The sequence below is a fragment of the Amblyomma americanum genome, chromosome 7 (assembly GCF_052857255.1).
Source record: "Amblyomma americanum isolate KBUSLIRL-KWMA chromosome 7, ASM5285725v1, whole genome shotgun sequence".
NCBI classification, from domain to species: domain Eukaryota; kingdom Metazoa; phylum Arthropoda; class Arachnida; order Ixodida; family Ixodidae; genus Amblyomma; species Amblyomma americanum.
This window is the reverse complement of record NC_135503.1, coordinates 74544678-74572277: the sequence shown is the minus strand read 5'-3', so window position 1 is coordinate 74572277 and position 27600 is coordinate 74544678. Positions and strand designations below refer to the sequence as shown.

General features: G+C 45.3%; 1 protein-coding gene across 1 annotated transcript in view; it reads left to right on the top strand.

The window, feature by feature from the left end:
• LOC144099313 (glutamate receptor ionotropic, kainate 2-like) overlaps nucleotides 1-27600 on the top strand; it is a 236948-nt gene that overhangs the window by 89737 nt on the left and 119611 nt on the right. Inside the window, exon 2 of the mRNA XM_077632528.1 lies at nucleotides 2387-2545. Coding sequence (XP_077488654.1) covers nucleotides 2387-2545 — 159 coding nt within the window. The remainder of the gene's footprint in view (nucleotides 1-2386; nucleotides 2546-27600) is intronic.

Below are 27600 nucleotides of genomic sequence, written 5' to 3'. Positions count from 1 at the left end.
AGATGAAAAATGTACTGAAACAAAATAAAGCACGACAGTGGTGACGCTAGGGTGGAAGAGAAAAAGAAATTGAGCGAGAAGTACAGGCGGGACGAAAGCAGCAGCAATAGAGGGCCTCAGTAGCTGGCAGGAATGACGCTGTGTCATCGCGGTGACTAGACAGTCGATAGCTCAGCGCAAATTTATTTCTCGCTGGTGAGACATGAATTGATTCCAGGCACGCCTCATCGAAGAAAGGTGGAGCCACAATACACGCTCTGAGTCTGCGTTCGTGACCAACATCTCTCAGCAGCCAACTCGCTGTCCAAAAGGAACTGAGGCACTTGTGCGCAGTCTTACGGTTCTTTTTTCCGGTTGGTTACCTGGGTGAGAAATTGCTCGTTAATGTTGGACGGCTTTAAATTTTTGCTTGTTTTTTGTTCCATGGATGCTTCAGAAGTTAAAGCTTTTCTGCACAGTGTCTCAAGAGCGAAAAAGCCTTGAAGGCTGCAACTCACAGGGAATGAGGCCCTGAGTTTTGTCGATAAAACACGTCATCTCTCTTGCAATAAATGAGGCGTTCCTGTCTTCAACCACAAGGAAATAGACAAAAAGCGCTGCAGATCATACTGTGTCTCTCGTTCTAAGAAAGTCGCAAATTCTTTAGCGCAACTGTCACATGCTGAAACAGGTCAGCCTCGTGTCGTTTCACTGTAAATCTCTGTTTGGATGCGCCGTATTTTTTACAGCCTCGATATATTTTTGGATATGTACTTTTCGATGATTGCAGCTTAACCGGATTAGTATCAAGACTAATCATAGCCTAGCAGTTCTCGGTCCCTCTTTGGGCCGATGTTCGCAGAGGCTGCCATGACTTACTTCAAATGTGGCCTTAACTTTTCGTGTGTGCAACGTTTTGTTCTCACCTCGTTATTTTTTAAACCTCATTGGCTGCCAGGAAAAGTTGCGTAACATGCAAAACTGCCGGTAGCTCTGGCAAATACAAATAGTTTCAGGCAAAGAATGTCCCTCTTCTACAAAGCAGCTGTAACAGCGTGTAATACGTGCACTCAAGTCGCTAATTCAATTCCTTCACCTCAGAAAATAATTCTTGTAATGATTTAAATCTCCCTTAAAATGAGTCAACAGGTGCACCTGTCTTCCCACGCATATGCCTGGTCGCCTAGTGGAGGGAAAATTGAAAACTGTCCTCCAGAATGTTCTTGAAAAAAACATTTTTGGAAGCTGTTGATGCACAATATTTTCTTTCGCGACATCAAAATGTGTTGATCATGCTAAGAAAATTTTCTACCGTGTTTCTGTAAGCTGAGTATGCAGAACATACCTAGTGTTTAAGGACGGAATCCAACAATATGGCTCATAGGCTGTCACAGAGCGGCAATTGGAGGAACTAGTGAACGGATATCTCACAGTGAAAACAACGGTTCGTTCTTTCTGCACCACCTTTGCGAAAACGTGGCTATCAAAATGCGTCTAGCAAACATTAGTGATTATATATTGGAACGAAACAGGAGAGACTAAATACAGAGCGGATAGCCTTACTGTGCTATGAGCGTCCTTCTTGTTTTCGAGTGTTCTTGTGCTGCTTGTTTGGCAACGAAACACCAGCAAGGCCAAATATCGGCATATCTAGCTCTATTGGCATGACAAGTCGATACTGTCGATATGTTGTTGTGCCTTGACCATTACACTTCCGGAATTGATCTGACCGCTGAATGAAGATGTAAAACATCGATATACACGGCTGAGATTTCGTGATTGCCTGAAGTTAGGAGCCTGTGAGGTTAATAAAAAAGCAGTGTGAAAACACGTTTATGGGCAGGAGTTGCCTGCGGCCTAGTTCTTTGTTAATGATATGCTCATGAGTTCGAAAAGATCCTCCTTCCTTTCTGCGCATGTTAAGCGCTATTTACTGCTTCTGCATCCACAGAGCCGTTTCCGCTTTTTCGTCCACTAAGCACGTGTGGGTACGCGTGCATAACCAAGTTTTTACGAAAACATAAAGCTCCCGGAACAATAAACGTCATGACCAGTGATGCATTGCTATTATTATCGCCTTTCTATGCTGTTGTGCATATTTTTTCTTTACAGCGAGAAAAATAAGTATTCCGGTCTTTCAAAACCGGGGGCTATTTTTCAGGCCAAAGGCAATGGCTGAAAGGGCCCGAATGTATAAACAAAGTATGCTTGAAATAATTTTAAAAAAACTTTCATGAATATGCCTTGAATCTGCTGCAGCTAAAGGGTGCTGACAACTCCTACGAGATACTGCTGTAGAGTTCCTTCAGGCAACTGAAGCACATCATTCCTTAGATGTGCTCTTGGAAACAGTTGAGCCCAGTGGTGTCTCCAGGTATGAGGATACTTTGTCTTACCATGTCTGCAGGTGCCATTTTCGAGGAAGGCCAAAGGGACTCGGAGGCTGCTTTCCGCAGCGCCGTCGACCTGGTCAACAACGACCCTTCGCACTCCCTCACGAGGTTCAGGCTGGCCGGAGTCATCCAGAGGATACCGCCTCACGACGCCTTCCATGCGCGGAAAGCAGGTACGCCACAAATGTAAATCTACTGCGTTGTTAGCTGCAGATTTATTTTTTTCTCACACAATGGCGTCAACCTGGATAGTCTTGATGTCCCTTTGTCACGTTTTTTTTCTCCTTCGAAAATCAGTTTTGTGCTTTGCAACCTTGTGAACACTGAAGCGCTGGTAGACGACGGATGCAAGGAGGACGAGACACATACTGCGCTGAACTAACAACTTTAATATCAAAGGAAGGCGATCCGCACGTGTTTATACAGTGACCTGTATACCTGGGACCTGTTCACTGTATAAAAACGTGCGGATCGCCTTCCTTTGATATTAAAGTTGTTAGTTCAGCGCAGTGTGTGTCTCGTCCTCCTTGCGTCCGTCGTCTTCCAGCGCTTCAGTGTTCACAATGTCAAACCAACTCGCCCAGCAACACACCCTGCTTTGCAACCTAACTGATTGCTTGCTTGCGTATGGCCAGTTTGTCTTGAAAGTAGTTTGTTACGATCCTATGTATGAAATATTTTGGTACTATACATGCCCAGTACGCCTATTACTGCCAAAAGCCTGGCACTCAGGATGGCGGTATTCTTCTCAATAAATAAATGAAGAGTAAATAAAGCAAAACGTTGTTGTTGCTGAACTAGCTTCATAGGAGTACTTGCCACTGCAGTTGCAACCGACAAGCCAAGTAATGATACGTTGACGTCCAGAAACGCTAATACCGATACCAGCACGGCTCTGCAGAGAACACGCCGACACAATGCTACCATATCTGTTTGTGAGCTCCAGCTAGCATCACTACACGTCCAAGCACCTTAGTCTCTATTCTTTGTGTTCTCAGGAGGGTGTCCCGGTTTATATTTCATGCGAGCTCGACTGTTTCACATTCGTCGCTCAATATTGTGCCTGACAAGCTTTCAGAAAACGAGACAAACAAGCATTCGGGCGACTGCGATTACCAAGAAACAAACACTTGCCAAAGCGAGGAGCACACGTCGAAGATGTGCTCGGCGATCGTACGTGTCCGTGTTCCCCGTTTCCGAAGTTTCCCGGTTGCTTGTTTGCGAAGCTCTCTTTCCTGCTACTCGAGTTCTTATATTTTTTTTATTCTCCAAAACGTTCGGGAGGTATACTGCTGGCTGCAGCGCGGGAGCGCACACCTGCCTCAGCATTGTGGCGCCTCTGGGCCCAAGTGGAGCGTATTCAAAAGCACACCCACCGGTTTTCTCTCTTTTGCGGATTTTGTCACTGTTTGCCGCTGCTCGTTGGTTTTGCGGAGTTTCATTCGGCTTTCGCTCTATCCTCAGCACCGGTAGCAGCCCTGGGAATTCGCCGTGACTGATGGCAACGCCCCTTCGAAAGCGAGACGCTGATGTTGCTCCTTTTTCCAAGTGCCCGACAGGTGTTTACCTGCGTTTGTGTGGACCCAAGAGGGCGGGTGCTCGCGTAGAGCGGATGCAAATTCGTTCCTAATCTCTACGGATGCCTGCATTCTCAGTCAGACGTCAGGACGAGTCTCCGCTGGCTATTTTTCTTGGTTTTTCCCTTCGGCATTCTTTCGGGCTTGAAGTGTCTCGCTGTTCTCAATCGGTTGCAGCTGCAGTTCCGGTGTTGTGAAGAATAGAATTAATCTTATTTTCTGAAGAAACAACAAAACCTGTGTGGCTGTTGTTTGAGTTTTGGTTCTATGCCCTTTATCTCTCTTAGTCTCACCCATGCAGCTGGCACCATATTCTCATTGATCTTGTGCTTGAAAATTTCCAAACTTCCAGTGCGGTGTTTGTTGAAAAGCACGAAGCAGCAGGCTTTTTACCGGGCAAAGTATTTCGAGAAATTTAGTTGCAAAACGTGTCGTGAAATTAAATATTGCCTAGATTTTAAAATCCCTGGAGCTGGATTTTGACTGTTATCTTTTACGTGCAGCGTCCCTCGTAGATCAGGAGTAGCGTGTGAAAGTTAGGACAAACATATTACATTTTAGATTTTGCATATAAGTCGTGTGAAGGGGTTAGAAGCATTAACTCTAGAATAACTTTGGATTAGAAGATAATATATGGTAGATTTTAGACCCCAAAACTGGCCTCGCAGAAAGTTTTGAACAATGGATATTTATTAGGGCTGCATTTGGTGATGAAGTCCGAACGGGGTTAATTCTTATCGAGAATCTCCTCAACTAGGTTGAGACTTTGTTTCATGAAAAAAAAAACAGATTTAAGCTCTTTTTCTATAGCTTTCTTTCTAAACTTATAATGGCACAAAGATTCGCAGCGCTGGTTACTTGTAAAATATTATTTTACTGCTTTGTTTCATAGCGTGTGGTAAAAATGTACACGTCGCCGATCCGAACACAGCCAGTTAAAGTTTGCTGATTTCTTCCTCGTTCTAGGCTTGAAGTCGCGACTTTTCTCGTACACAGTGATGATTCGCGTTTTGTCGATTGCTCATAGTAACCAACACTCTTGTTAGACGCTAGGAGGTTGGATGCAGGGTGCGGTTCTTGCCCAAACGAAACGTCAACGACGTACTGAATGGAAAAAAAACTTAAACCAGGTGCAAAAAAGAAGCATTTGCATGATGGCATACAGCTGAAGCAGATGACGACGATATCATTGATTACAGTATTGTGTGAAATATGGGAGAAATCGAAGCGTTCAAGCAAATATGGGCCATCGCAGGCTCTCTCTGCACATCTAGCCTTCATATCTTCAGATTTACCACTGGTAAAAAAATGACTTCGGGGTAGTGGGTTCAGTTAAACAATACACAAAGGAAAATCGAACAAAGAAAAATGCATTCTAATGCACAGTGAGATATGTTTGGACGTAGTAAAGATTTTGCAATTTTAAACTTGTTTTTTCCGAACTCATGTTTCTTTTGTGTATATTTGGACATTTTTGAAAAAGCGTGCGTTTCAGTTCTCTGACTATTTTGCATCTGCCGTTGTAACCCAGGCAAGATTGTAACTGAATTAAGTGGTTTACATATGCCTTGCATAAACTTCATGATTAAGGTGGGATGAAAGCTTGAGACCGGACTGAAGGAAAACAAAACAAATCTATAAAAAAAATTTTAAGAGGGGGAGGCATATAAGGTCAGTTCTAGGTTCGTAGAATAACGTAGCTTTCCGCTGTCGTCGATGCCTAGGTCTTTGAAGAAACCTTTAAATAAGATGAAAATGCATGCAGAAATATGTGTATATAACATAAAACTTTGCTGAGAGCAGTTAGACTCATTTATAATAGCTATTTCTTCCAGTATTTTTGCCTACGATCATTAGCGTAACTTCGGTTATGGCACTTCTGCAGAACATTTTATTACTATTTCTCAACTTGAAGTGTAAATATGGGTATTCGCAGGCCCTCTCTGCACATCTAGCCTCATATCTTCAGATTTACCACTGGTAAAAAAATGACTCCGAGGAGGTAGTGGGTTCAGCTAAACAACACATAAAGAGAAATCGAACAAAGAACAATTTCTCGAAACATCGACCGCAGTTTCCTGTATTTTCGACCCAACAGTTAATTCACCGGGCTGCGCCAGCCGTCCTTAATACAGCTGCAGCTACAGTGGGCGTTGTTCAACCCACGAACAATATAACTGTGCGTTTGGCAGCAGCACCCGTTTGGCCCAGCTGGCTGGCTGCATTCGAGAGCCCTCTGCACTTTGAGCCGAGATCCTACGTGTCGCAATAAACAGCCACAACGGCAAGCTGGTTCCTGCCGTCAGGAGCACAGAGATTAGCTCGAAAATCTGGCGCGCGCTGTGAGGCCTAATGAGCTCGTTTGTATGGGCGCGCGTGCCTCGCTCAGATATAGACGTAAACGACCACGATGACGTCTGGCCGGCCAGCAGAAGGCGGCTAGAAGCTTTGCCGTGGGGCCCGTGGGTTGCCGATGGTCTCAACCTCTGCGTGGGTCCATTCGCTTACAAATTGCGTTTGGGTTTTTCTGATTTCAAGTAGGACAAAGATGTTTCGCTGCATTAAGTGTTCAGTGCGCTAGCTGTGAAGCTGAGTCATTTCATTAGCGGGTTCGATTCGCATAATATCCGGAATATATTGGCAGAGTACACTTTCTGCGGGGCATGCGACTTTTAAGAAAATCGGTGGCTTTTGCATGCTGAATATTGAGAATATTGAGCAGGTAAGCTGGGCAGTAGGTGCTTTGAAAATATGCACTTTTTATCACGTCAGCTTGAAGGGTCTAGTCCAGGGATGTCTTGGATCTGACGGGGTGCAGTGGGCGGACACTGTGAACCGCTGGCGGCCTTCTCACCCTTGCTGCTGTAGAGGGACAAGAGTTGAGGCGTGTAAAACCAGGCACCGACCAAGAAAAAAGAACGGCAAAAACAAGTTATTTAGGCTCTGAAACGCCTTGAGATTGTTTTCCTTGAATATCTGGTTGGCGACCGCATTTGCTCGTTTTACTATGATTCGCCCCAACCGGACAAGTTTTCCGCCATCTGTCGACTTCCGAAGAAGAAGCCCCAGTTTTTCATCCCGTGCAAGCACTTTTAAAGCAGGCCAGCAGAAAAAAGTGCGTAATTTTCCGCAAAGAAAAGTGAAAAATTCCACGAACAAATATTCTCAGCGGATTCGCATAAAACTCATTGGAACGACTTTTTCTATTCACACTGTAACAGACGACGACCGCCGTAACTGAGCACAAGGGCTCTGATGACGGCTGCTACGCAAATCGCTGAAAATGAGGGGAATATGATGCCCGTGCTCAGCTATAAAATTTTCTTACGAAAGCACAAAACAGCCCCAAGACAGAGAGCCTGTTATCTCTTGGTGATTCCCTGCAAGTATTCTACCTAACAAAGCACTGATACTGAAGGGGACATCCAGATGGGACCAGAAAATGTTTTGACAAACTCTAGATGCCTTCTAGGAGCTTTTCAGCGACCGGCACTTTTCCCGCCCAAGTAGGAAAGACGCGGGCCAGTTTCATATTTTTCTACAAAAGGCTTTGATGTCGAGTGTAGTCCAGTGAAAAAGGCGCTCGAGCATCTGCGGTGAAGTCTCCATGCAAAAGGAGCACACAAGAGGAGCAGACATTGCAGTGCAGTATGCGAGAAATGGTTTGTTCTTGCAAGAGGGTCCCTTGGAAGCCCCAGATAACATTTGTAGTAGATCAGCGTTCAGCTTGGTATGCATAGAAGTACAACATAAGTTTTATTCGACTCGTGGCAATTGAACAAATGTTATCTCTGCTATACTGGAGCGAGTATATTGTCACCTGTTACGACTGACACAAACAGGTTCGACCTTGATATTTCCTCAAGAGTTTTTTGGTTAACTCGTTACTCGACATGAAGAGTTCCGATAATCAGCACAGAAAACCATGGTTATGCTACGCAGGTCTATATGAAGAAAAATAACACACCATTTTGTGCTCTTGGTACCCGATGTCCAACTTTATTTCCTTTGAATCCGAGAAAGTCAGACTTTTTTCTCTTTCCGCATTCTAAGAACAACTGCTCGTCTTTCGTCAAATTGTTCGCGATGTTTCTTGGTAATCTTGGCCTATTAATGCTGCTTCTGGCGCTAAATTTCAAAACGAAGAAATATGATGGATACAAGAATCGCTCTTTAATACTTTGTTAATGATTCTTATTTACGCGGGATCCTATCACCGGTCAAGTAATCGAGATTCGGGTGTCTTTATTTCGCAGAACAAAGAATGCCAGCTCTACCATAACGTTTCTCATATTATTCCGGCCCGCTTAGAAAACGACGCTTCATTCCTATCTACCCTTCCTCAATTGGCGACCTCCCACCTGGGCTAAAGACTGTTTTGGCCAGGACGGTCATGCAGAATTTATATGGGCAGGTGAGGAAGCGGCTCTGGCTGGCCTGTCTAAAGACAGCATGAAACGAGGGTGCCTGATCAGAAAGTAACCTCTCTTGGTTGTAACAGCTTCTTTTTAATCCTTTACAGAGAATGAAGTACTTGGTTCTGTACCTCAACTCCTTAAGGAGCAATATATTCTCCATTGAAAATACAAGCCTTCTGCACCAAACTTCTTGACTCTTCGGCAATTCTTTTATTGAAATAAGTGCATCCTCCACCGTGTAAGAAAATAATACTACACAGGGAAAGTTCTTGCTCAGCGAATTATATTTTATTTTGTTAGGCTGGCAATTCTAGTCGCGGCGGCAGCATTTAGATGGATAAGAAATGCGAACAAAGCCGTCCCCTGGCGCAGGGTGAACAACGCCCAGGTCATTGAAGACAATCTCTATTCCTGAAGTACAGCGGTCTAATTTGCCGAGATGGAAGTTTGAAACCTGCGGGGCCTAATGATCGTAATACTTTTTGATTTGTTGAGAAAGGTGCTCGTAACCAACAAATAAATTGGCAAGTCTTCTTATAGTGGACTAAACACTTCGTAGACATCAGGCAAGCGCTGTGCGAGCTGCAAGAGCAACAATCGCATAAACGTGAAAAAACAACATTGCCAGCAGGACAAGTTCGCTGATGTGTACCACAGAGAGCAGTCCTGAGCATTCGGGGCGCCCTCTCTAAGAAGGTTTAATTAGGTGTGAGATATGACCCGAAAAATGAATAACCTCACGCTCGGCCCAGAAGTCTCTGAAATCGAGCGTGAAAGAAGATGAGAAGAAAAAAGAAGCCACACAAGCGTGGCGACCTTCGAGAAGGGAGAAGAAAGAAACAGTCGTGAAAAGTGCCGCTGCGCTAGGACAAAAGTAACAAAGAGCGGTGAAGCCGGAGAGCGCGGGAAAGAGAACCTGATTTGAATCTTGGATCTCTGCGATGAAGAGTGCGAGGAGCGCTTTGCCCCGGGTCTTTGTGCAATTCGAGCACGAGAGGGTTTCGCACGCAGAGGAGGAGAAGGAGCGGAGAGGGAGAAAAAGGCAATTGCACGATGCCACCCGCTTCGCCAAACTTCATTATCGCCAAGTGTTGTCCGGGGGCAGAACGGAGGTGGTTCTGGTGAACTGCAGCGCGCCCGAAATTGAATGACACCATTGCTTGTTTCTTCCTTCTGGAACAATGATCCTTCTCAAAACTCTTCTCTTTTTTTTCTCTGTTTTTTTTGCTACCTCTCCCCCTCTCTATCTATCTTTATATATCTTTTTGGCGTCACACCGGCTTGCGATCCTGCTTCCGCCTGCCTTTCTTCGCGTCTTCCATTTGCTCTCCTTTCTCCTTTGAGGAGGCTGCCTTTCTCTTGAAACGCAGAACCGGTGCAGAGAAGATCCGCATTTTCCAACGTCGCAGGTGTTTCTTTCCAACTGCCGATTCCGCGGTGCTGATCGCTAGCGAGCGCTTCCATTTCTTTTTTTTTCTTGCTTCGCTTTCATTTCGCCCTGCGCCGAATTCGAGAGGAAAACAGACATCGTGCTGACGGCGCAAACTGGGGCTTCTGCGGCATGTTTGATCGCTTACTTTTGGTCGACGAAGAAATTTATTTTCTGTTCACGTTTCTCGAAGGCAGCGGTGGAGAAAAAATTCTTCTTGGAAAAGCGCCACGAACAGCGCATTCTGGATGAAATATATATATTTAGACTTGGAAATCCGGGCTGTGTTTGCTGCGTTTCTAAGGCCGAGCGCTCTTTCGGCGTTAGTGAAGCAAGGTAACTCTAGTGCGCACCTGCTAGGCTAGAAGAATATGGTAATGCGATCCCAAAAAGACAGAGCGCTCGCAGCTGACGTTAAGCGAATACTGAAGGCTGAGGAACTTGGCAAGTCGCCGCCTCGATGACCTTTAGCGTCGTTTCGAAGGCGCCGCGCTGCGCTGACTTCTGACGAGTGTGGGTCCATCGAATAGACTTGGTTTCTTTTTAGTGGGTGCGCACTTAACAAAGTGCACATCCCGCGCATTCTTCTCATTGCAGCGAACATTTTGAGAATCGAGTCCAGAAACATGAGATGCAGGTTCTTGAAAGAGTTTGGAAAAATGGCTGGTCCCGAGTTCAAAGCTGTGGCAGCGGTCGCGAATAAATTTCTAGATGCACCGGCAGAGCCAGGAGCAACATTTTTACTTTAGATATTGCAGACCGGGCGTCACCTCAACGCTGTCTGAAATCGGCTGTGTTGTTATAGCCATGGTTCGGCTTTCAAAACGGAAAATCATGGGTTAAGAATATGAGATAATAATCATTTAGCGCGCAAAAGCGAATTACACACTGTGATATATTTACAGACCATTTTAAAGGACTACAGAATTATAAAATTTGGTGTTCCTTCTCAAATAAGAATGTTTAACTGCCGTAAATCGTGGCATTGAGGTTTGTCTTGATGCGAATGTGCAGGTGGAATTAATTCCCTGTCGGTAATTGCTCTGCCCGAGTCGCTAATTTTAATAATTTAGTCTCTACAACTAGTCGGTAACGAGAGTGTGCTCAAAAACTTCGAGTGATTTTGCCACTGATCACCGCTAATTTCTGGATCTCACAGGTTACACGTTCCAACGAGAGGTTATGCCGTTTTAGGTTGTCTAGGAATGTGTTACGCTCGGCACAAGAGTGCCGGCACGCTAAATGAAAATGGTTCACATTACGCACAATATCACAGTTCAGCACATATGTGAGATGGCGCGGTGCATATTGTGCATCCATACTGGCGCAGAACCGGTTCGTTCGCAGGCGGTACACGAGATCAGCTGTGTCGCTCGACAAGCCTCGCGTAACGCAAGTGAGGTTGAGAGGCGGCCAAACAGCAGAATAGTGATGCACAACTAGCCACCTTGCGTGGTCCTCGTCCTTTGGGACAGTCCGTGAAGATGGATAAGACCGGTCTCCTTGGGCAAGAAGGTCTGCCACCGTGTTACTAGCGACTCCAACTTCAGATGATAGCCACTGGAAGCAAACTGTTAATACATTTAACTGTAGCTTCCTGAGTCAGGCCGGAGACCAGAGGTAAAACTTATCAACGTGAGTTCTTCGTTGCTGGCGCTCTAGTGCGGACTTGTATCCAGACAGAATGATGGCTCTCTGTGGTTTGCAGAAAGGCAGTCGTTTAAGCGCCTGTGCAATCAACAATGGTTCAGCCGAAGTTTACGACCTATTCTTTGAAGGCGCACAGCCTTGTGTATAACAAGGTGTAAGAACAACAAGTGATGCTGAGCATGCCTGCTCACAATGTTCAGCCTAAACTTACAGACTGCACTGATAGACGCTGTTTACATGTCCAGGTGCTTCCGCCACTGGCAGCGATTGTTTTGAGCGCAGGCAGCGTTTTAATTTAACATAACAGGAATCCTGTTTGTTCCGAGAGATTCCTGGTTTCATGATACTTATTTTTGCCGTCGTGGTAGCAATAAACTTTTTTTTTTGTTGACAGCGCTTAAAAAACACATACAGAAGACATAGAAGAGGACGTCACAGGCGCTCAACTTCAACTTTGACGTCGTCTTCTATGTCTTCTGTCCTTGTTTTTAAAACGCTGTCAACAAAAGAATGAATCACCACCAACTAGCCCGGCAACCCGTCCTATTGAAGCATTAAACTTGACCTCCTATATCTGTAACCAGAGATGCTCAGCTGTTATAAATGTGCTTGCGTACACACGTTTTATTTAGGCGTTTGCGCAGCCGTACAGGCCGCTTAATGTCCCTGGAAGCATCAGGCACACTGGACTTAGCACTGTTTGCACTTGCAATCGATTCTTCTGTATTTTGTGTTCTCTATTTGCAACTGCTTTTTGTTAAAAAGCAAAGAAAAACGATCTAGATCCCTGAATGACGGACGAAAGAAATACTAAACAAAAATGATTTTTGCACTAAACGGGACGAAATGGACGCAGCACCATGAAACGAAGCGCGCTACTTTCTCTAGCGGACGCTAAAGATAGGGCGGCCATTTGCAACGCAAAGTTGATGGCGCCTGAGGGCAGAGCTCCAAGACAGCACGCACCATTCACGGCCGTTAGGAGCCAGTGCCAGGCACTGAAGATAGAGTGAACGCTCTTTCTCTATTATAAGCGTTTTCTGCCCGACCCTGGAGGGCGCACGTCTCCATTGAGAAACCTAAATGCGAGGAAAAGCAAAGCGCACCAAGGAACGCCGCCACGAACACACTGGCACGCGACGCGTTGCTGGGCAGCGCGCAGTCAGCGCATTCTAAAGTAAGGCTCACCCCAGATCTCCGCGCTGCGCGCGAAGAGCTTTGCTTGCGCGTGGTAATGGTCGGGAGAACAGCGGCGCTCTCTGCGCTGTTCGCCTTGCTTTCTGGCACCGCTGCGCTTTTCCGCTGAGCGAGACGGCGAAATAAAAACAATGTAGCGGTCATGTAAAACCCGCCAAACCATCGACCCTTACCCTTTGCAGTCGATACAAGACACGTCCCGCCCTGCGACTCGCTTTCCTGAGTTTCCTTCCACTGACGAGTGCGCCTAGTCTCGAAGATCCGGTACTTCACTCTCTCACATCTGAGAAAGGATTGTGGGCTTCTACGTACCGTAGTAAAGGGACGAACAGCAGCACGTTCTGTGTTAATGGCCTGCCATCGCCGTGCGGCTCATCTAAATCTTGTTCGAAGCACTCAGACCGATGGCGGGTCTTTTGAGCTGAGACTAGGATTGCAAGGGAGAGAAGTAAATATGAGTGAAAACGAAAAGACTGACGCGTAAAAATGAGGCGTTCGGATACGCTCGAATTAGAGGATGCATTAACTCGCGTAGAGAAACGAAGTTCCTTTTCTGGCTCCCGGTTGGACGTAGTTCTGTAAGGTAGGGCACCTCCTGCGCAGGACACAGATGTCCTACTAGCTGTACGTTTAGGAATGCAACTCCCAGCAAATGTAGTAGGTGAAGTGAAGTGAGACGCCTTTGAAAGTTGAAGCTGCTAGAAACGCCTCAAAAAGGTAGAACACCCTTTACCCGAGCGTTTCGCTACAGAAAAGCCCAAAACCAAGACGGGGAAATCATTTACCCTTTAGAAAACTGGTGGGTACCCGGCAGCACTGAGGATCCAACCCAACACCTCTGAAATGCGAGGCGGATACTCTGCCACAAAGAAGCACACCGCGTTTCAGATTAGTGTTACACTGTCAATTATCTCCCACTCCTGCGAAAGGGGAAACATTCTGAAACTGATGTGAGAGAAATTACGGGGATTTGAAAATGCTCGCACGTCTTGACGTCACGTGCGTTTCCCGAAGTCTGCAGTATTTCCTACTTGGTTACTACTTGGTTTTTGCGGGAGCCGGCAATTAATATTCCTCGAGATGGAGCGAACGGAAGAAAATCCTTTCAACGCCAGTGAAAAAAATTGCGTTCTGAGCGTTTCGCAACTCTGCGTGCCAGCAAATGGCAGGTCGTTGGAAGAAAGAGGAAACTTTCTGTACTTTAGTGGAGATGGAAGATTGTGTCCTGGAATGCCGGGCTTGAAAATAAGGAGAGTCGAAAATGAACTGTTGATTTCATCATTACGGGGCACGAAGTCGTTTGTTCGCTCACCCTCATGTATCAATCTATGGATCTATGAACCCCTCTCTCTCGCTAAGTCACTCACTCGCTCGCTCGGCCAATCAATCAATCAATCAATCAATCAATCAATCAATCAATCAATCAGTCAATCAATCAATCAATAAGTATAATTAATTAATTATTAATTAATTAGTGATTAAGGATGCCCAGATGTGAATCACATCCAGTAATTCAGTGCTGCACAAGAGACCGAGAAGGATGGATAAGATAGCTCTTTCCACTCTGTGCTCAAGCCGTTGCCGCTCGCTTCGTTGCGGAAGGATAAAAAACCGATTCACTTCACAGCAGATGGCATCACCGGCTTTTTCTTACAATAAATGTCAGGGGGACATGAACACGCAGCGCCTCATCGCAGCCTCATCGCTGCTTGAAGTACTGCTCGAGATGATGAACGAAGGGCGTTTTCTTTCGTTTTGCAAACATGAGAACACAGTCTTTGATGCAGCAGCAAGCGCCAACATCAAAAGTGAGGTGCGATCGATTTAGCAATAACTAGTGCGGAGGTCTAATATTGTGCGCCCTTTGAATGCACTCCCCCAATCTTTGAATTTCGATGGGGGCGAAATGCTAGAGGCCCGATTACTGTGCGATGTGAGCGCACGTTAAAGAACCCCGGGTGGTAGAAATTTCCGGATTCCTTCACTAAGGCGTCCCTCGTAGCCAGATTTGCTTGGTGACGTTGAACCCGAATAAATCATAAAAGATCAATCAATGAACTAAAAAATAACATAGATGCCCGTCTTATTGATGTTGATACGCGAACAAGTGCCATCCCCATGAAATCTCCAGCAGAAAGGAAAGGACCACAGTTTTGGGAGGAAATAGTTTATTTCCTTCCAAAAACATTGTTTCCGCATCGTGCCACAAGACGCTCATTTACCGAGCTGAACCTTAAGTAACCTCTCCCTCTCCCCCTCCTTTTTTTAGTATAAATAATAAGATATTTCTGCAACACTGCATTTCACACGAAAATCGGGAAAAGCAGTAAAATCCTTTCTAGCGTTCTTCGACCTTGTGAACGAAGCGTGTTTACTCGGAACAGGGTGGGTAGGGGGGGGGGGGGGGGGGACTTTATAGTTGTGGCCAAGTCATTATTGTGACTTTTATATCTGAGCTTTCTGCCTGAACTTCTGACACTTGCACTTGAACTTGTAATTTTCGTTATTTTTTTATTAATGTAGCCCACCCTGCTAAAATTTCTTGTGGGATTGTAGTATTTATAGATAAGTGAGCAAATAAATGAATAAATAAATTGACCATAAGCCCACAGCAAGAAAACAATGGCCTCGTGAAGTTGGCCTACGCCTCGAGGTGTTATATTTTCGTTGCTGCAGACATGCAGATGGGAGGCACACACAGCGTTATGTTCAGCATTAGGCTATTGGTATTTCGCCCACGTTTTCGATATCTCCACCGATGCGCAGCTGGCGCTAGCGATGAGTTCAGCTTATTCGACAAAGATGACTTACATGCATTCTTCGACACCAGCCAGCTCGAGTAAGAAATGGTGGCGTTTACAAGTCTCAGAGGCTAAAATCAGAAGCATTAATACTATAATACAGCCGAGCTCGTCCGCTGCACGCTGATCATAACGTGATTTAGCTGGGACCGCACCTGAACGCGCTTTGTTTTATTGCTGTAGTTCATGAAAGCACATATGCTTGCTTGATAAATGGGTGAGGCAAAATGAACTCTATTGTATACTCTGTGCCTGCGGCATTCATAGCCAACGCTTTTGTTTTGGCTTCTGATAACTCAACTAATGTTTGTTGGTCACATAAAGTTGGCTTATGTAATGCAAGGCGAGTAATAGGAAGGCAAGATAACCGATGCTTGTTAAGGGAAACGGAAACGTTTCCAGGAGAAGGTTAGCGTAGGAGCGGGCGGCAGAAAGTTAGGAGGTCGGATGAGATTAAGAATTTGGCGGGCATAACGTGGCCGCAGCTACCACAGAACAGGGTTAAGTAGAGATATACAGGAGACGCCTTTGCTCTCTAGTGGGTGGAGTCCCCTGATGATCATGATGCATCAGGAAAAAAATGTCAGCGGTTTAATTATGTTTACGAATGGTCGAGCGAGAGCTATTCTTGATTATATGATTTTTCTGTTTGTTATCGTTTGGCTTAACTTGGTCAGCATCTATTTGGGATGTTCAAATTAGCATCGATATCGAATTTGGTCCAAATCCAAGGTCAAATTGCAGGGGTGGCGTTGTTCAAATATGGAATTTGCCCAGTTCAAATTTAGGGGTCATCATCGCACTGGGCACACACAAATTAGGCTGCATACTGATTTTGGTCCAAATTGCAGAAAGGTCAAAATTTGGGTTGGGGAGTGGGCCAAACTTAGGGGGCGTGGGGTGAGCCAATGTTGGTAATGACGAGGGCCAAGCTTTGGCATGCCATCGCAGTGGCCATAGTCAGAGTATGTGTCGCCACCTGAATTAAGCTTGTTGCTATGAAATCGCTAAGTTCGAAGGTCATTTCAATGCCAAATCTACATACCGACTGAAACTACAGTTTCTGCATTGAAGTCAACTACTGCTCCAAAAATGGCTTCGAAATTAATTACACATCCGCAGTCAAGCTTGCTCTCAGAGTATGGCCAGGCTTGAACATCCGCCATATAGTCAAGTGAATAAGGAAGATTCCTTGGAGGGCAGAATTGCAAAGCGGCGTAGTGTAAACAAATGAGCTATCGCCACGAGATCTGTGACAGATATTATATTCAACCTAACGCTGCAGTTTAGTGCGAGACCGCCGCCACCAATGAGGTCAAGGGCTCCTATGACCTCCTCAAGGTACATATTTTTTTTTTTTTGCGTTGTGTCAGTAATCATACGCAACAGGCGCGTGCAGAAGAGAGGCCATTTCTCGTGCTTGAGTGATAATCGAAAGCGCCACGAATGCAATATCTCCAGTGGCGAGACCATGGTGTGGTCTCTCATTTCCATGAATGAGAGAACACCCGTTCAGATATGCCTCAGCGCCTTCCTGTGGTGCTGAATGAATCAGGGTGCTGTTATCTCTAGTTTTCAGTTGTGAGAGAGTAAAAATATGTACGAAAGCAACATAGAGTGTCTGATTTCTTATAATTTTGACTAATATTCAGTAACATAAGCGGATTGATAAAGCAAGTAAAAAGAAATTGTTACGAATTGGCGTTATGTACTTTCATTTTCGAGCCATGGTGAAGCCGTGGCATGGCACTGGCAACTAGTGACAGAAATGATCGCCTTTTTAAGGTAACCTCATCAACTGCTAATCTTGCTGGTATGCCTCTGTCCCACATTTTCTTGCCGTTTTCGGAAAACATGGATACGGAAATGTGTGTTCGAGCCGTGAGCTAGGTGAACTGCTTTTTCTCCTTGACTCTTACGAAGTGCATAAAAGAAAACTACGAAAAGTTAGGCAAGCGCGAACCAAGGGCGGCTAATGAAATGAACGGCTGGAAAGGGTAACGCTTTCTGAAAGGTCTGGTCTCGCCTACGTTCTAAATTATATTTAAGCAAACAAAATAGTTATGCTACTTTTTTTAATGTTGGAATTGAAATTCAGGTGTGGCTTATGGTTTATAGGGGTTTAACGTGCCAAAGCGACTCAGGCTATGAGAGGCGTCGTAGTGAAGGACTCCAGAAATTTCGACCACCTGGGGTTCTTTAACGTGCACTGACATCGCACAGTACACGGCCTCTAGAATTTCGCCTCCATCGAAATTGCGCGTCTTTCGGGCCAGCAGCCGAACGCCATAACCACACAGCCACCGTGGCGACTGAAATTTAGTTCTATTTCTGCAATTAGCAATACCTACTATTTTAACAGCAGTTTCCAAGTTATAAGAAGCTTAATGTCACGTATCCCAAGCTACAGAAATGTTCGCGGCTAACAACAACGCTCATAAGTGCAGTTGTGTATATATAGGTGTATACAATTCGAAATTGACTGCTGCTGCTCTTAGTTCTTCATGAAGAAATAGTTCACTTTTAAAGCTTTCTTTTGTTGCATAAAAGGCAGAGGCTTTCCCGAAGTGTCTCCAGGTCGCGTAAATATGAAAGGGGCACTGCTGCAGTTTCAAGAGCACTCGGCTGTAAAATAAAGGTCAGAGGTAGCTTTCAACCAATATGTCCAATTTCCTAAATTGGCCACATTCGCACTCGCAAAAATGATGGCCCGACGTGCATAATTTCCCTTCTTTCGATTTGTTCCTTCATGGCCGAGGTTTATCGGTGATGCCATAAATAGATGGAAATTGCCGTCGTCCCCTGTGCCAACTGAGCACTTTCAGAAACTAAGCAAAGGGAAAGGCAAGCGATGAATGTCGGTGTCCTTGAGGGAGCTGTATGTGCGCAACGACACAAAAATTGCTCCGACATTCGCGAGCAGCAAGTTAAATCTCATATATTTTAGTGCACTTGAAGTTGTCCTCCGTGAGGGAAAAACTGAGCGAAAACCGATGTATGCCAAGGCGGAAATTATGGCCAGAGTTTAGGACCGGCGTAAAATGTGAATGAAGGATTGAAGAAAAATAGGAGGGTAGGGGGGGAGGGGCAGCTTCCAGGAAAAGCGAAGAACGTAAGCTCGAACGGTCAATCAGACAAAAAGAAAAAGAAAGATTCGTATGGATGACACTCAGAGCCGCCCACTTAAAATCGGAACGTTTAGTAATGGGACTTCAATTTTTAGGCGACGGCACCTGTCTTGATTAATATTTGTGTGCTATTGTTTTCGAAGAACAAAAAAATAAACGTAAGCGAAACCAGGGAGCTGAGGACACCTCAATTTCCATTTGTGGTGAAGCGAAAGAACTATAAAAAGTTGGTCGACAGAGCTACCGACATGGACATTACACACGTGTGAATGAAGGGCTCATTTCACAACCGCCTCGAATTTTCTAAGCGCTTTAAGCTGTGCTTTACATAAAGTTAGTGAAGCTTAAAACGCTTAATTATCACGGCGGGTCTCACTAGACGGACAAAGCTTCTGAAAATTCAAAGCAGCGGTGTAATTCGAGCAACACTTAGAGTAACCTACTTCAGGAATGCATGCGTGCTGATCCATGCTTCCGCATCCGAAGGCGATCTTACACTCGCTCCTTCTCTGTGGTCAAAGGTCTCGCCTGACGCCTCCTTATGTCATCACGCTGTCGGTCCTCAGCAGTGATAAAGGCATCTCATGTCGCTTCCGATAGCGATCACTTTATCGGTGATTGGTAGCAGTACTCGTGAAAGGTTCCTCAGATGTCGGCGCCATTGTGTTAGGTGTTAGGATTACAGCCTGTTCAATTTTCAGAGACTAGGCAGGATGGTTGTTACATTTCGAGCGACTCAAGCATCTCTTAGATCAACTGTTCAAAAAGTTGCCTTCATATGTTACATGCATTCCTTCTTTTAAATTCGTCTTTCGAGCAAGACAAGATAAGTATTGTATAACGGGACACTGTGAAAAACCCTGTTTAGGGCTTTCGTGCACTAGTGGATGTTTTGCAGTCTGTAACTTCCTGAAAGTAAACACAAAATACGCTCATTTTTTGGAAAGTTTAATGAAGCAATTTGTATGAGATCTTCGGAAGACTATAGCTTAGAATGGAAAAGAACAATGGAGCAGAAAATGACTAATAGCAAAAAAGTGCAATATAATGAAAAAGTAAATATAAGTCACTAGGCGTGGTGGCGCTGGCCACCACCCTGTTTCAAAGAGGAACACAATAAGATCTATCGATTTGTCGAACTCAACCATTGAGAGCCCTGAACCAGGGCGCACACGGTGCAGAGCAACCGTTTTTATTAGGGAGGTCACTGCGTCAGAATTTCATCAAAACTTACAGTATATGACATTAAACAGTGTGTCAGCTCGTCAGACACACGCTGCCTAAGCTAACAAAACTGCCATCCCACATTCGAGGTCTTCTCAAACAAAATACTAATGGCATTTAGTTGCGTTTACGTCGCGGCAGCCTTTGCCGCAATTTTTTATGCCTAGGGCGAAATGCAGATTCTAATTAAAATGTAACCTTTAACTTTTCGCGCCTCCCTACTGGGGTAGGTCACAGGACTCGAAACCAATTATTTTAAACAGAGGGAACATAACCCAATGTTCCGCCTTTCTGTGAGCTAAAGAGCTTGGACAAAATCATTTAGTGCCCCAAGAGCAATGATTGCGATGTAACGCTATAAAGGTGATAGAAGACATCAAATTGTTTTTGCTTCCCTTAGCAGAACGGATACTCTGTTCTGAGAGGAGGCCTTGATTAAAATGCTTTAATATGATAATGAGATTTACTGTTATTTTATCGGCATCCCTAGAGGCCTACTCACAGAAATAATTTTTTTTCATATGTTTTAGATCGAAACGCATAATAACACTGCCATCAATTTGAAACACCCCACATAGATTTACTTCCTAATCCAAACTGGAGATTGCCATCCGGATTACGATCTAAAGAATGAAACCGTAGCCGTTTTTGTGCTTAGGTGTGAGGCTATGTTAGAGTGCAGTTCAAAAATATATTATTACTCTTCAAAAGTAATTTAGGCGAGACAAGAATAATACTCGTCTCCTGGTGTCGGTTGTTTTAATGTATTCGTGTTTATCACAATGACTGCTTTTCAAATGTTCTTGCTTGCGAGGTGTGAAGGTGTCGTTTTTTGCTCACCGCAATAATTTTCTTGTTTTTAGGCGTGCCATAAGCGGCGGCGAAAACCGCGTCGGTCGCCCATAATGCGGTTGCGTTGAGGGCGAGGGGTGGCAGTATTTCTCAGGTATCAGAACATCTGGACACCGACAAGGTTTTTATGACAGAGCCACTAAAAAGGGCTTGCTGGAAAGGCGGATATATTGTAGCTTCTACGTACCATACATCTTTTTTTTTTTTAATAGCGTTTCGTGATAATAACAGCACTTCGAGCCTTTTATTTTCAATGTCCTTGCAAAATATACCTTAAAATCGGCAAAGCAAAAATACAAATTCAACTGCGTCTGTACGCTAAGTTGGCTCTGCTGAATTTCTTAGAACGCGCAAAACTTTCGCGGATGTCATCACGAGGGGGCAGCATTTTCCGAATTACCACACCGTGCCTATAAGTCTCGTGGCAGTAAGAAGTAGCGTTCCACCTACCTTGTTTGTCTTTTGTTTTCTCTCTGAAACTTCACGACCGTGCAAACGCTACAAAAATCTTTATTGAAGTTCCACAAACAGCGCAAAAACACAAGGAAAGGCTTTATATAAGCTATATACACTATTGTACGTGTAAATAAATCACTGTAAGTACACATAAATCGCACATAGTTGAAAACGAGGTTTGCTGAAACGACCCGGAACAAAAAAAAACGGTGAAAACAGTCTGAGCTCATCTAGGGCGAGCATAAGCATAGTCAGCGATATCAATGCAGCTTAACCACACATTAATCTTCGTAGTCATATCAATGTCACAGAATCGAAGGCTGATTTTCGCCTTTGCATTATATGTATATTTCTGTTTTGATATCAATTTTCCTTAAGTGATAAATAAAATAAACGTTTGAGTTTTTCTCAGGTTGACTAGCATCATTGAAACGGCGTAAGTCTTTTCATGCCTCCGCTCGATTCGGCGAATTTAGATCAGTTGTGTCCGCGTCTTCTACCCCTGATCTGATCTTTCTTTGCCTGTGCATAATGTGTACCTGGCGTTTCAGCGAAGCCCGCCATTAATTTTTAAAAATAAACTTTTCCAGGGATATATACGCCTTCAGCGCGTTGTAACACCAGTGTTTGTGGACGCTGCAAATATATGAATAAAGTTAAGTTTTAAGATGTTGAACTGATAGATGGTAATTCACTTTTTACCAATTGCAGTTAGGCACTTGAATGCAAATACAGATTTGTAGCTGGGCGTCAGTGCTAGCAGTATCAGTTTTTGAGAATTCCGAAAGCGCCATTACGTTCTACGCTGGGGCTGAACAAATTTTAGCCATGTCGCGCGCAAAAAAAAAGCGAACTTTCGAAAAGTCCGCGAGGAGAGCAGTGGCCTGGAGTACCGCATGGCCTGGAGTAGCAAGCAGCGGCAAGGCCACATTGCAGGTGGATAGCGAATTCCACTCATCACTTGCGTCATGAAATAATTTGCACTGGGGGGGGGGGGGGGGGGGGCATGTTATTGCGCTCGAGCTTTTCGAAAGCGCTGGCCTTTTGGTGCAAGATCGCAAGAAGATTTTGATCTCCGATGGTAACCGCGTTTCCGGAAACCAAAAAACTGATAAGGCTATTTCTAACTCCCGGATACAATTTTGTGATTACAGCCGGAAGCATAACTGTGAAATTTAAAATTTCATGATGTCAGTTCATTGACAGCTTACTTTATAAATATATTCCTCTGCTTTCTGACCACTGCCGAAGCTGGTAGTACTATTCCGCAGGAGCTGTATTCAGTATCTCAAAATGATCATTTTTTAACAATTAGTGTCGAGTTTTCGTAAAGCACGTGACATAATTGCTTTCTGCATCGTTAGAAAGAGTAGTCCGCGGGCGAAACGTTAGGAGAACATTATTAACGTCACCGCATAGGCCTTCCTCCAGCCGACCTGTGCACACAGCGTAACCAGAAGTCTTTATCTCTTTGTCTCTCCTAGCCTCTTACTGGCGGGAGCTGCACAACAGGGCAGAAAACTGAGCTAGTTGGTATACTTCCATTATGATAAATCCAGGCGCTCACAAACGACGACACACAGGGGACACAGCGTTTGCTCACTGTACTAGAAATTAGTTGCACCAGGGCAGAAAACCGAGCTAGTTGGTATACGTCCATATGATGAATCCAGGCGCTCACAAACGATGAAACAGAGGGGACACAGCGCTTGCTCACTGTACTAGAAATTAGTTGCACCAGGGCAGAAAACCGAGCTAGTTGGTATACGTCCATATGATAAATCCAGGCGCCCACAAACGATGAAACAGAGGGGACACAGCGCTTGCTCACTGTACTAGAAATTAGTTGCACCAGGGCAGAAAACCGAGCTAGTTGGTATACGCCCATATCATAAATCCAGGCGCTCACAAACGATGAAACAGAGGGGACACAGCGCTTGCTCACTGTACTAGAAATTAGTTGCACCAGGGCAGAAAACCGAGCTAGTTGGTATGCGTCCATATGATGAATCCAGGCGCTCACAAACGATGAAACAGAGGGGACACAGCGTTTGCTCACTGTACTAGAAATTACTTGCACCAGGGCAGAAAACCGAGCTAGTTGGTATACATCCATATGATAAATCCAGGCGCTCACAAACGATGACACAGAGGGGACACAGCGCTTGCTCACTGTACTAGAAATTAGTTGCACCAGGGCAGAAAACCGAGCTAGTTGGTATACGTCCATATCATAAATCCAGGCGCTCACAAACGATGACACAGAGGGGACACAGCGCTTGCTCACTGTACTAGAAATTAGTTGCACCAGGGCAGAAAACCGAGCTAGTTGGTATACGTCCATATCATAAATCCAGGCGCTCACAAACGACGACACAGAGGGGACACAGCGTTTGCTCACTGTACTAGAAATTAGTTGCACCAGGGCAGAAAACCGAGCTAGTTGGTATACGTCCATATGATGAATCCAGGCGCTCACAAACAATGAAACAGAGGGGACACAGCGCTTGCTCACTGTACTAGAAATTAGTTGCACCAGGGCAGAAAACCGAGCTAGTTGGTATACGTCCATATGATAAATCCAGGCGCTCACAAACGATGAAACAGAGGGGACACAGCGCTTGCTCACTGTACTAGAAATTAGTTGCACCAGGGCAGAAAACCGAGCTAGTTGGTATACGTCCATATCATAAATCCAGGCGCTCACAAACGATGACACAGAGGGGACACAGCGCTTGCTCACTGTACTAGAAATTAGTTGCACCAGGGCAGAAAACCGAGCTAGTTGGTATACGTCCATATGATAAATCCAGGCGCTCACAAACGATGACACAGAGGGGACACAGCGCTTGCTCACTGTACTAGAAATTAGTTGCACCAGGGCAGAAAACCGAGCTAGTTGGTATACGTCCTAATGATAAATCCAGGCGCTCACAAACGATGAAAGAGAGGGGACACAGCGCTTGCTCACTGTACAAGAAATTAGTTGCACCAGGGCAGAAAACCGAGCTAGTTGGTATACGTCCATATGATAAATACAGGCGCTCACAAACGATGACACAGAGGGGACACAGCGCTTGCTCACTGTACTAGAAATTAGTTGCACCAGGGCAGAAAACCGAGCTAGTTGGTATACGTCCATATGATAAATCCAGGCGCTCACAAACGCTGACACAGAGGGGACACAGCGCTTGCTCACTGTACTAGAAATTAGTTGCACCAGGGCAGAAAACCGAGCTAGTTGGTATACGTCCATATGATAAATCCAGGCGCTCACAAACGATGACACAGAGGGGACACAGCGCTTGCTCACTGTATTAGAAATTAGTTGCACCAGGGCAGAAAACCTAGCTAGTTGGTATACGTCCATATGATAAATCCAGGCGCTCACAAACGATGACACAGAGGGGACACAGCCATTGCTCACTGTACTAGAAATTAGTTGCACCAGGGCAGAAAACCGAGCTAGTTGGTATACGTCCATATCATAAATCCAGGCGCTCACAAACGATGACACAGAGGGGACACAGCGCTTGCTCACTGTACTAGAAATTAGTTGCACCAGGGCAGAAAACCGAGCTAGTTGGTATACGTCCATATGATAAATCCAGGCGCTCACAAACGATGACACAGAGGGGACACAGCGCTTGCTCACTGTACTAGAAATTAGTTGCACCAGGGCAGAAAACCGAGCTAGTTGGTATACGTCCATATGATAAATCCAGGCGCTCACAAACGATGACACAGAGGGGACACAGCGCTTGCTCACTGTACTAGAAATTAGTTGCACCAGGGCAGAAAACCGAGCTAGTTGGTATACGTCCATATCATAAATCCAGGCGCTCACAAACGATGACACAGAGGGGACACAGCGCTTGCTCACTGTACTAGAAATTAGTTGCACCAGGGCAGAAAACCGAGCTAGTTGGTATACGTCCATATGATAAATCCAGGCGCTCACAAACGATGACACAGAGGGGACACAGCGCTTGCTCACTGTACTAGAAATTAGTTGCACCAGGGCAGAAAACCGAGCTAGTTGGTATACGTCCATATGATAAATCCAGGCGCTCACAAACGATGACACAGAGGGGACACAGCGCTTGCTCACTGTACTAGAAATTAGTTGCACCAGGGCAGAAAACCGAGCTAGTTGGTATACGTCCATATGATAAATCCAGGCGCTCACAAACGATAACACAGAGGGGACACAGCGCTTGCTCACTGTACTAGAAATTAGTTGCACCAGGGCAGAAAACCGAGCTAGTTGGTATACGTCCATATCATAAATCCAGGCGCTCACAAACGATGACACAGAGGGGACACAGCGCTTGCTCACTGTACTAGAAATTAGTTGCACCAGGGCAGAAAACCGAGCTAGTTGGTATACGTCCATATGATAAATCCAGGCGCTCACAAACGATGACACAGAGGGGACACAGCGCTTGCTCACTGTACTAGAAATTAGTTGCACCAGGGCAGAAAACCGAGCTAGTTGGTATACGTCCATATGATAAATCCAGGCGCTCACAAACGATGACACAGAGGGGACACAGCGCTTGCTCACTGTACTAGAAATTAGTTGCACCAGGGCAGAAAACCGAGCTATTTGGTATACGTCCATATGATAAATCCAGGCGCTCACAAACGATGACACAGAGGGGACACAGCGCTTGCTCACTGTACTAGAAATTAGTTGCACCAGGGCAGAAAACCTAGCTAGTTGGTATACGTCCATATGATAAATCCAGGCGCTCACAAACGATGACACAGAGGGGACACAGCGCTTGCTCACTGTACTAGAAATTAGTTGCACCAGGGCAGAAAACCGAGCTAGTTGGTATACGTCCATATCATAAATCCAGGCGCTCATAAACGATGACACAGAGGGGACACAGCGCTTGCTCACTGTACTAGAAATTAGTTGCACCAGGGCAGAAAACCGAGCTAGTTGGTATACGTCCATATGATAAATCCAGGCGCTCACAAACGATGACACAGAGGGGACACAGCGCTTGCTCACTGTACTAGAAATTAGTTGCAACAGGGCAGAAAACCGAGCTAGTTGGTATACGTCCATATGATAAATCCAGGCGCTCACAAACGATGACACAGAGGGGACACAGCGCTTGCTCACTGTACTAGAAATTAGTTGCACCAGGGCAGAAAACCGAGCTAGTTGGTATACGTCCATATGATAAATCCAGGCGCTCACAAACGATGACACAGAGGGGACACAGCGCTTGCTCACAGTACTAGAAATTAGTTGCACCAGGGCAGAAAACCGAGCTAGTTGGTATACGTCCATATGATAAATCCAGGCGCTCACAAACGATGACACAGAGGGGACACAGCGCTTGCTCACTGTACTAGAAATTAGTTGCACCAGGGCAGAAAACCGAGCTAGTTGGTATACGTCCATATGATAAATCCAGGCGCTCACAAACGATGACACAAAGGGGACACAGCGCTTGCTCACTGTACTAGAAATTAGTTGCACCAGGGCAGAAAACCGAGCTAGTTGGTATACGTCCATATCATAAATCCAGGCGCTCACAAACGATGACACAGAGGGGACACAGCGCTTGCTCACTGTACTAGAAATTAGTTGCACCAGGGCAGAAAACCGAGCTAGTTGGTATACGTCCATATGATAAATCCAGGCGCTCACAAACGATGACACAGAGGGGACACAGCGCTTGCTCACTGTACTAGAAATTAGTTGCACCAGGGCAGAAAACCGAGCTAGTTGGTATACGTCCATATGATAAATCCAGGCGCTCACAAACGATGACACAGAGGGGACACAGCGCTTGCTCACTGTACTAGAAATTAGTTGCACCAGGGCAGAAAACCGAGCTAGTTGGTATACGTCCATATCATAAATCCAGGCGCTCACAAACGATGACACAGAGGGGACACAGCGCTTGCTCACTGTACTAGAAATTAGTTGCACCAGGGCAGAAAACCGAGCTAGTTGGTATACGTCCATATGATAAATTCAGGCGCTCACAAACGATGACACAGAGGGGACACAGCGCTCGCTCACTGTACTAGAAATTAGTTGCACCAGGGCAGAAAACCGAGCTAGTTGGTATACGTCCATATCATAAATCCAGGCGCTCACAAACGATGACACAGAGGGGACACAGCGCTTGCTCACTGTACTAGAAATTAGTTGCACCAGGGCAGAAAACCGAGCTAGTTGGTATACGTCCATATGATAAATCCAGGCGCTCACAAACGATGACACAGAGGGGACACAGCGCTTGCTCACTGTACTAGAAATTAGTTGCACCAGGGCAGAAAACCGAGCTAGTTGGTATACGTCCATATGATAAATCCAGGCGCTCACAAACGATGACACAGAGGGGACACAGCGCTTGCTCACTGTACTAGAAATTAGTTGCACCAGGGCAGAAAACCGAGCTAGTTGGTATACGTCCATATGATAAATCCAGGCGCTCACAAACGATGACACAGAGGGGACACAGCG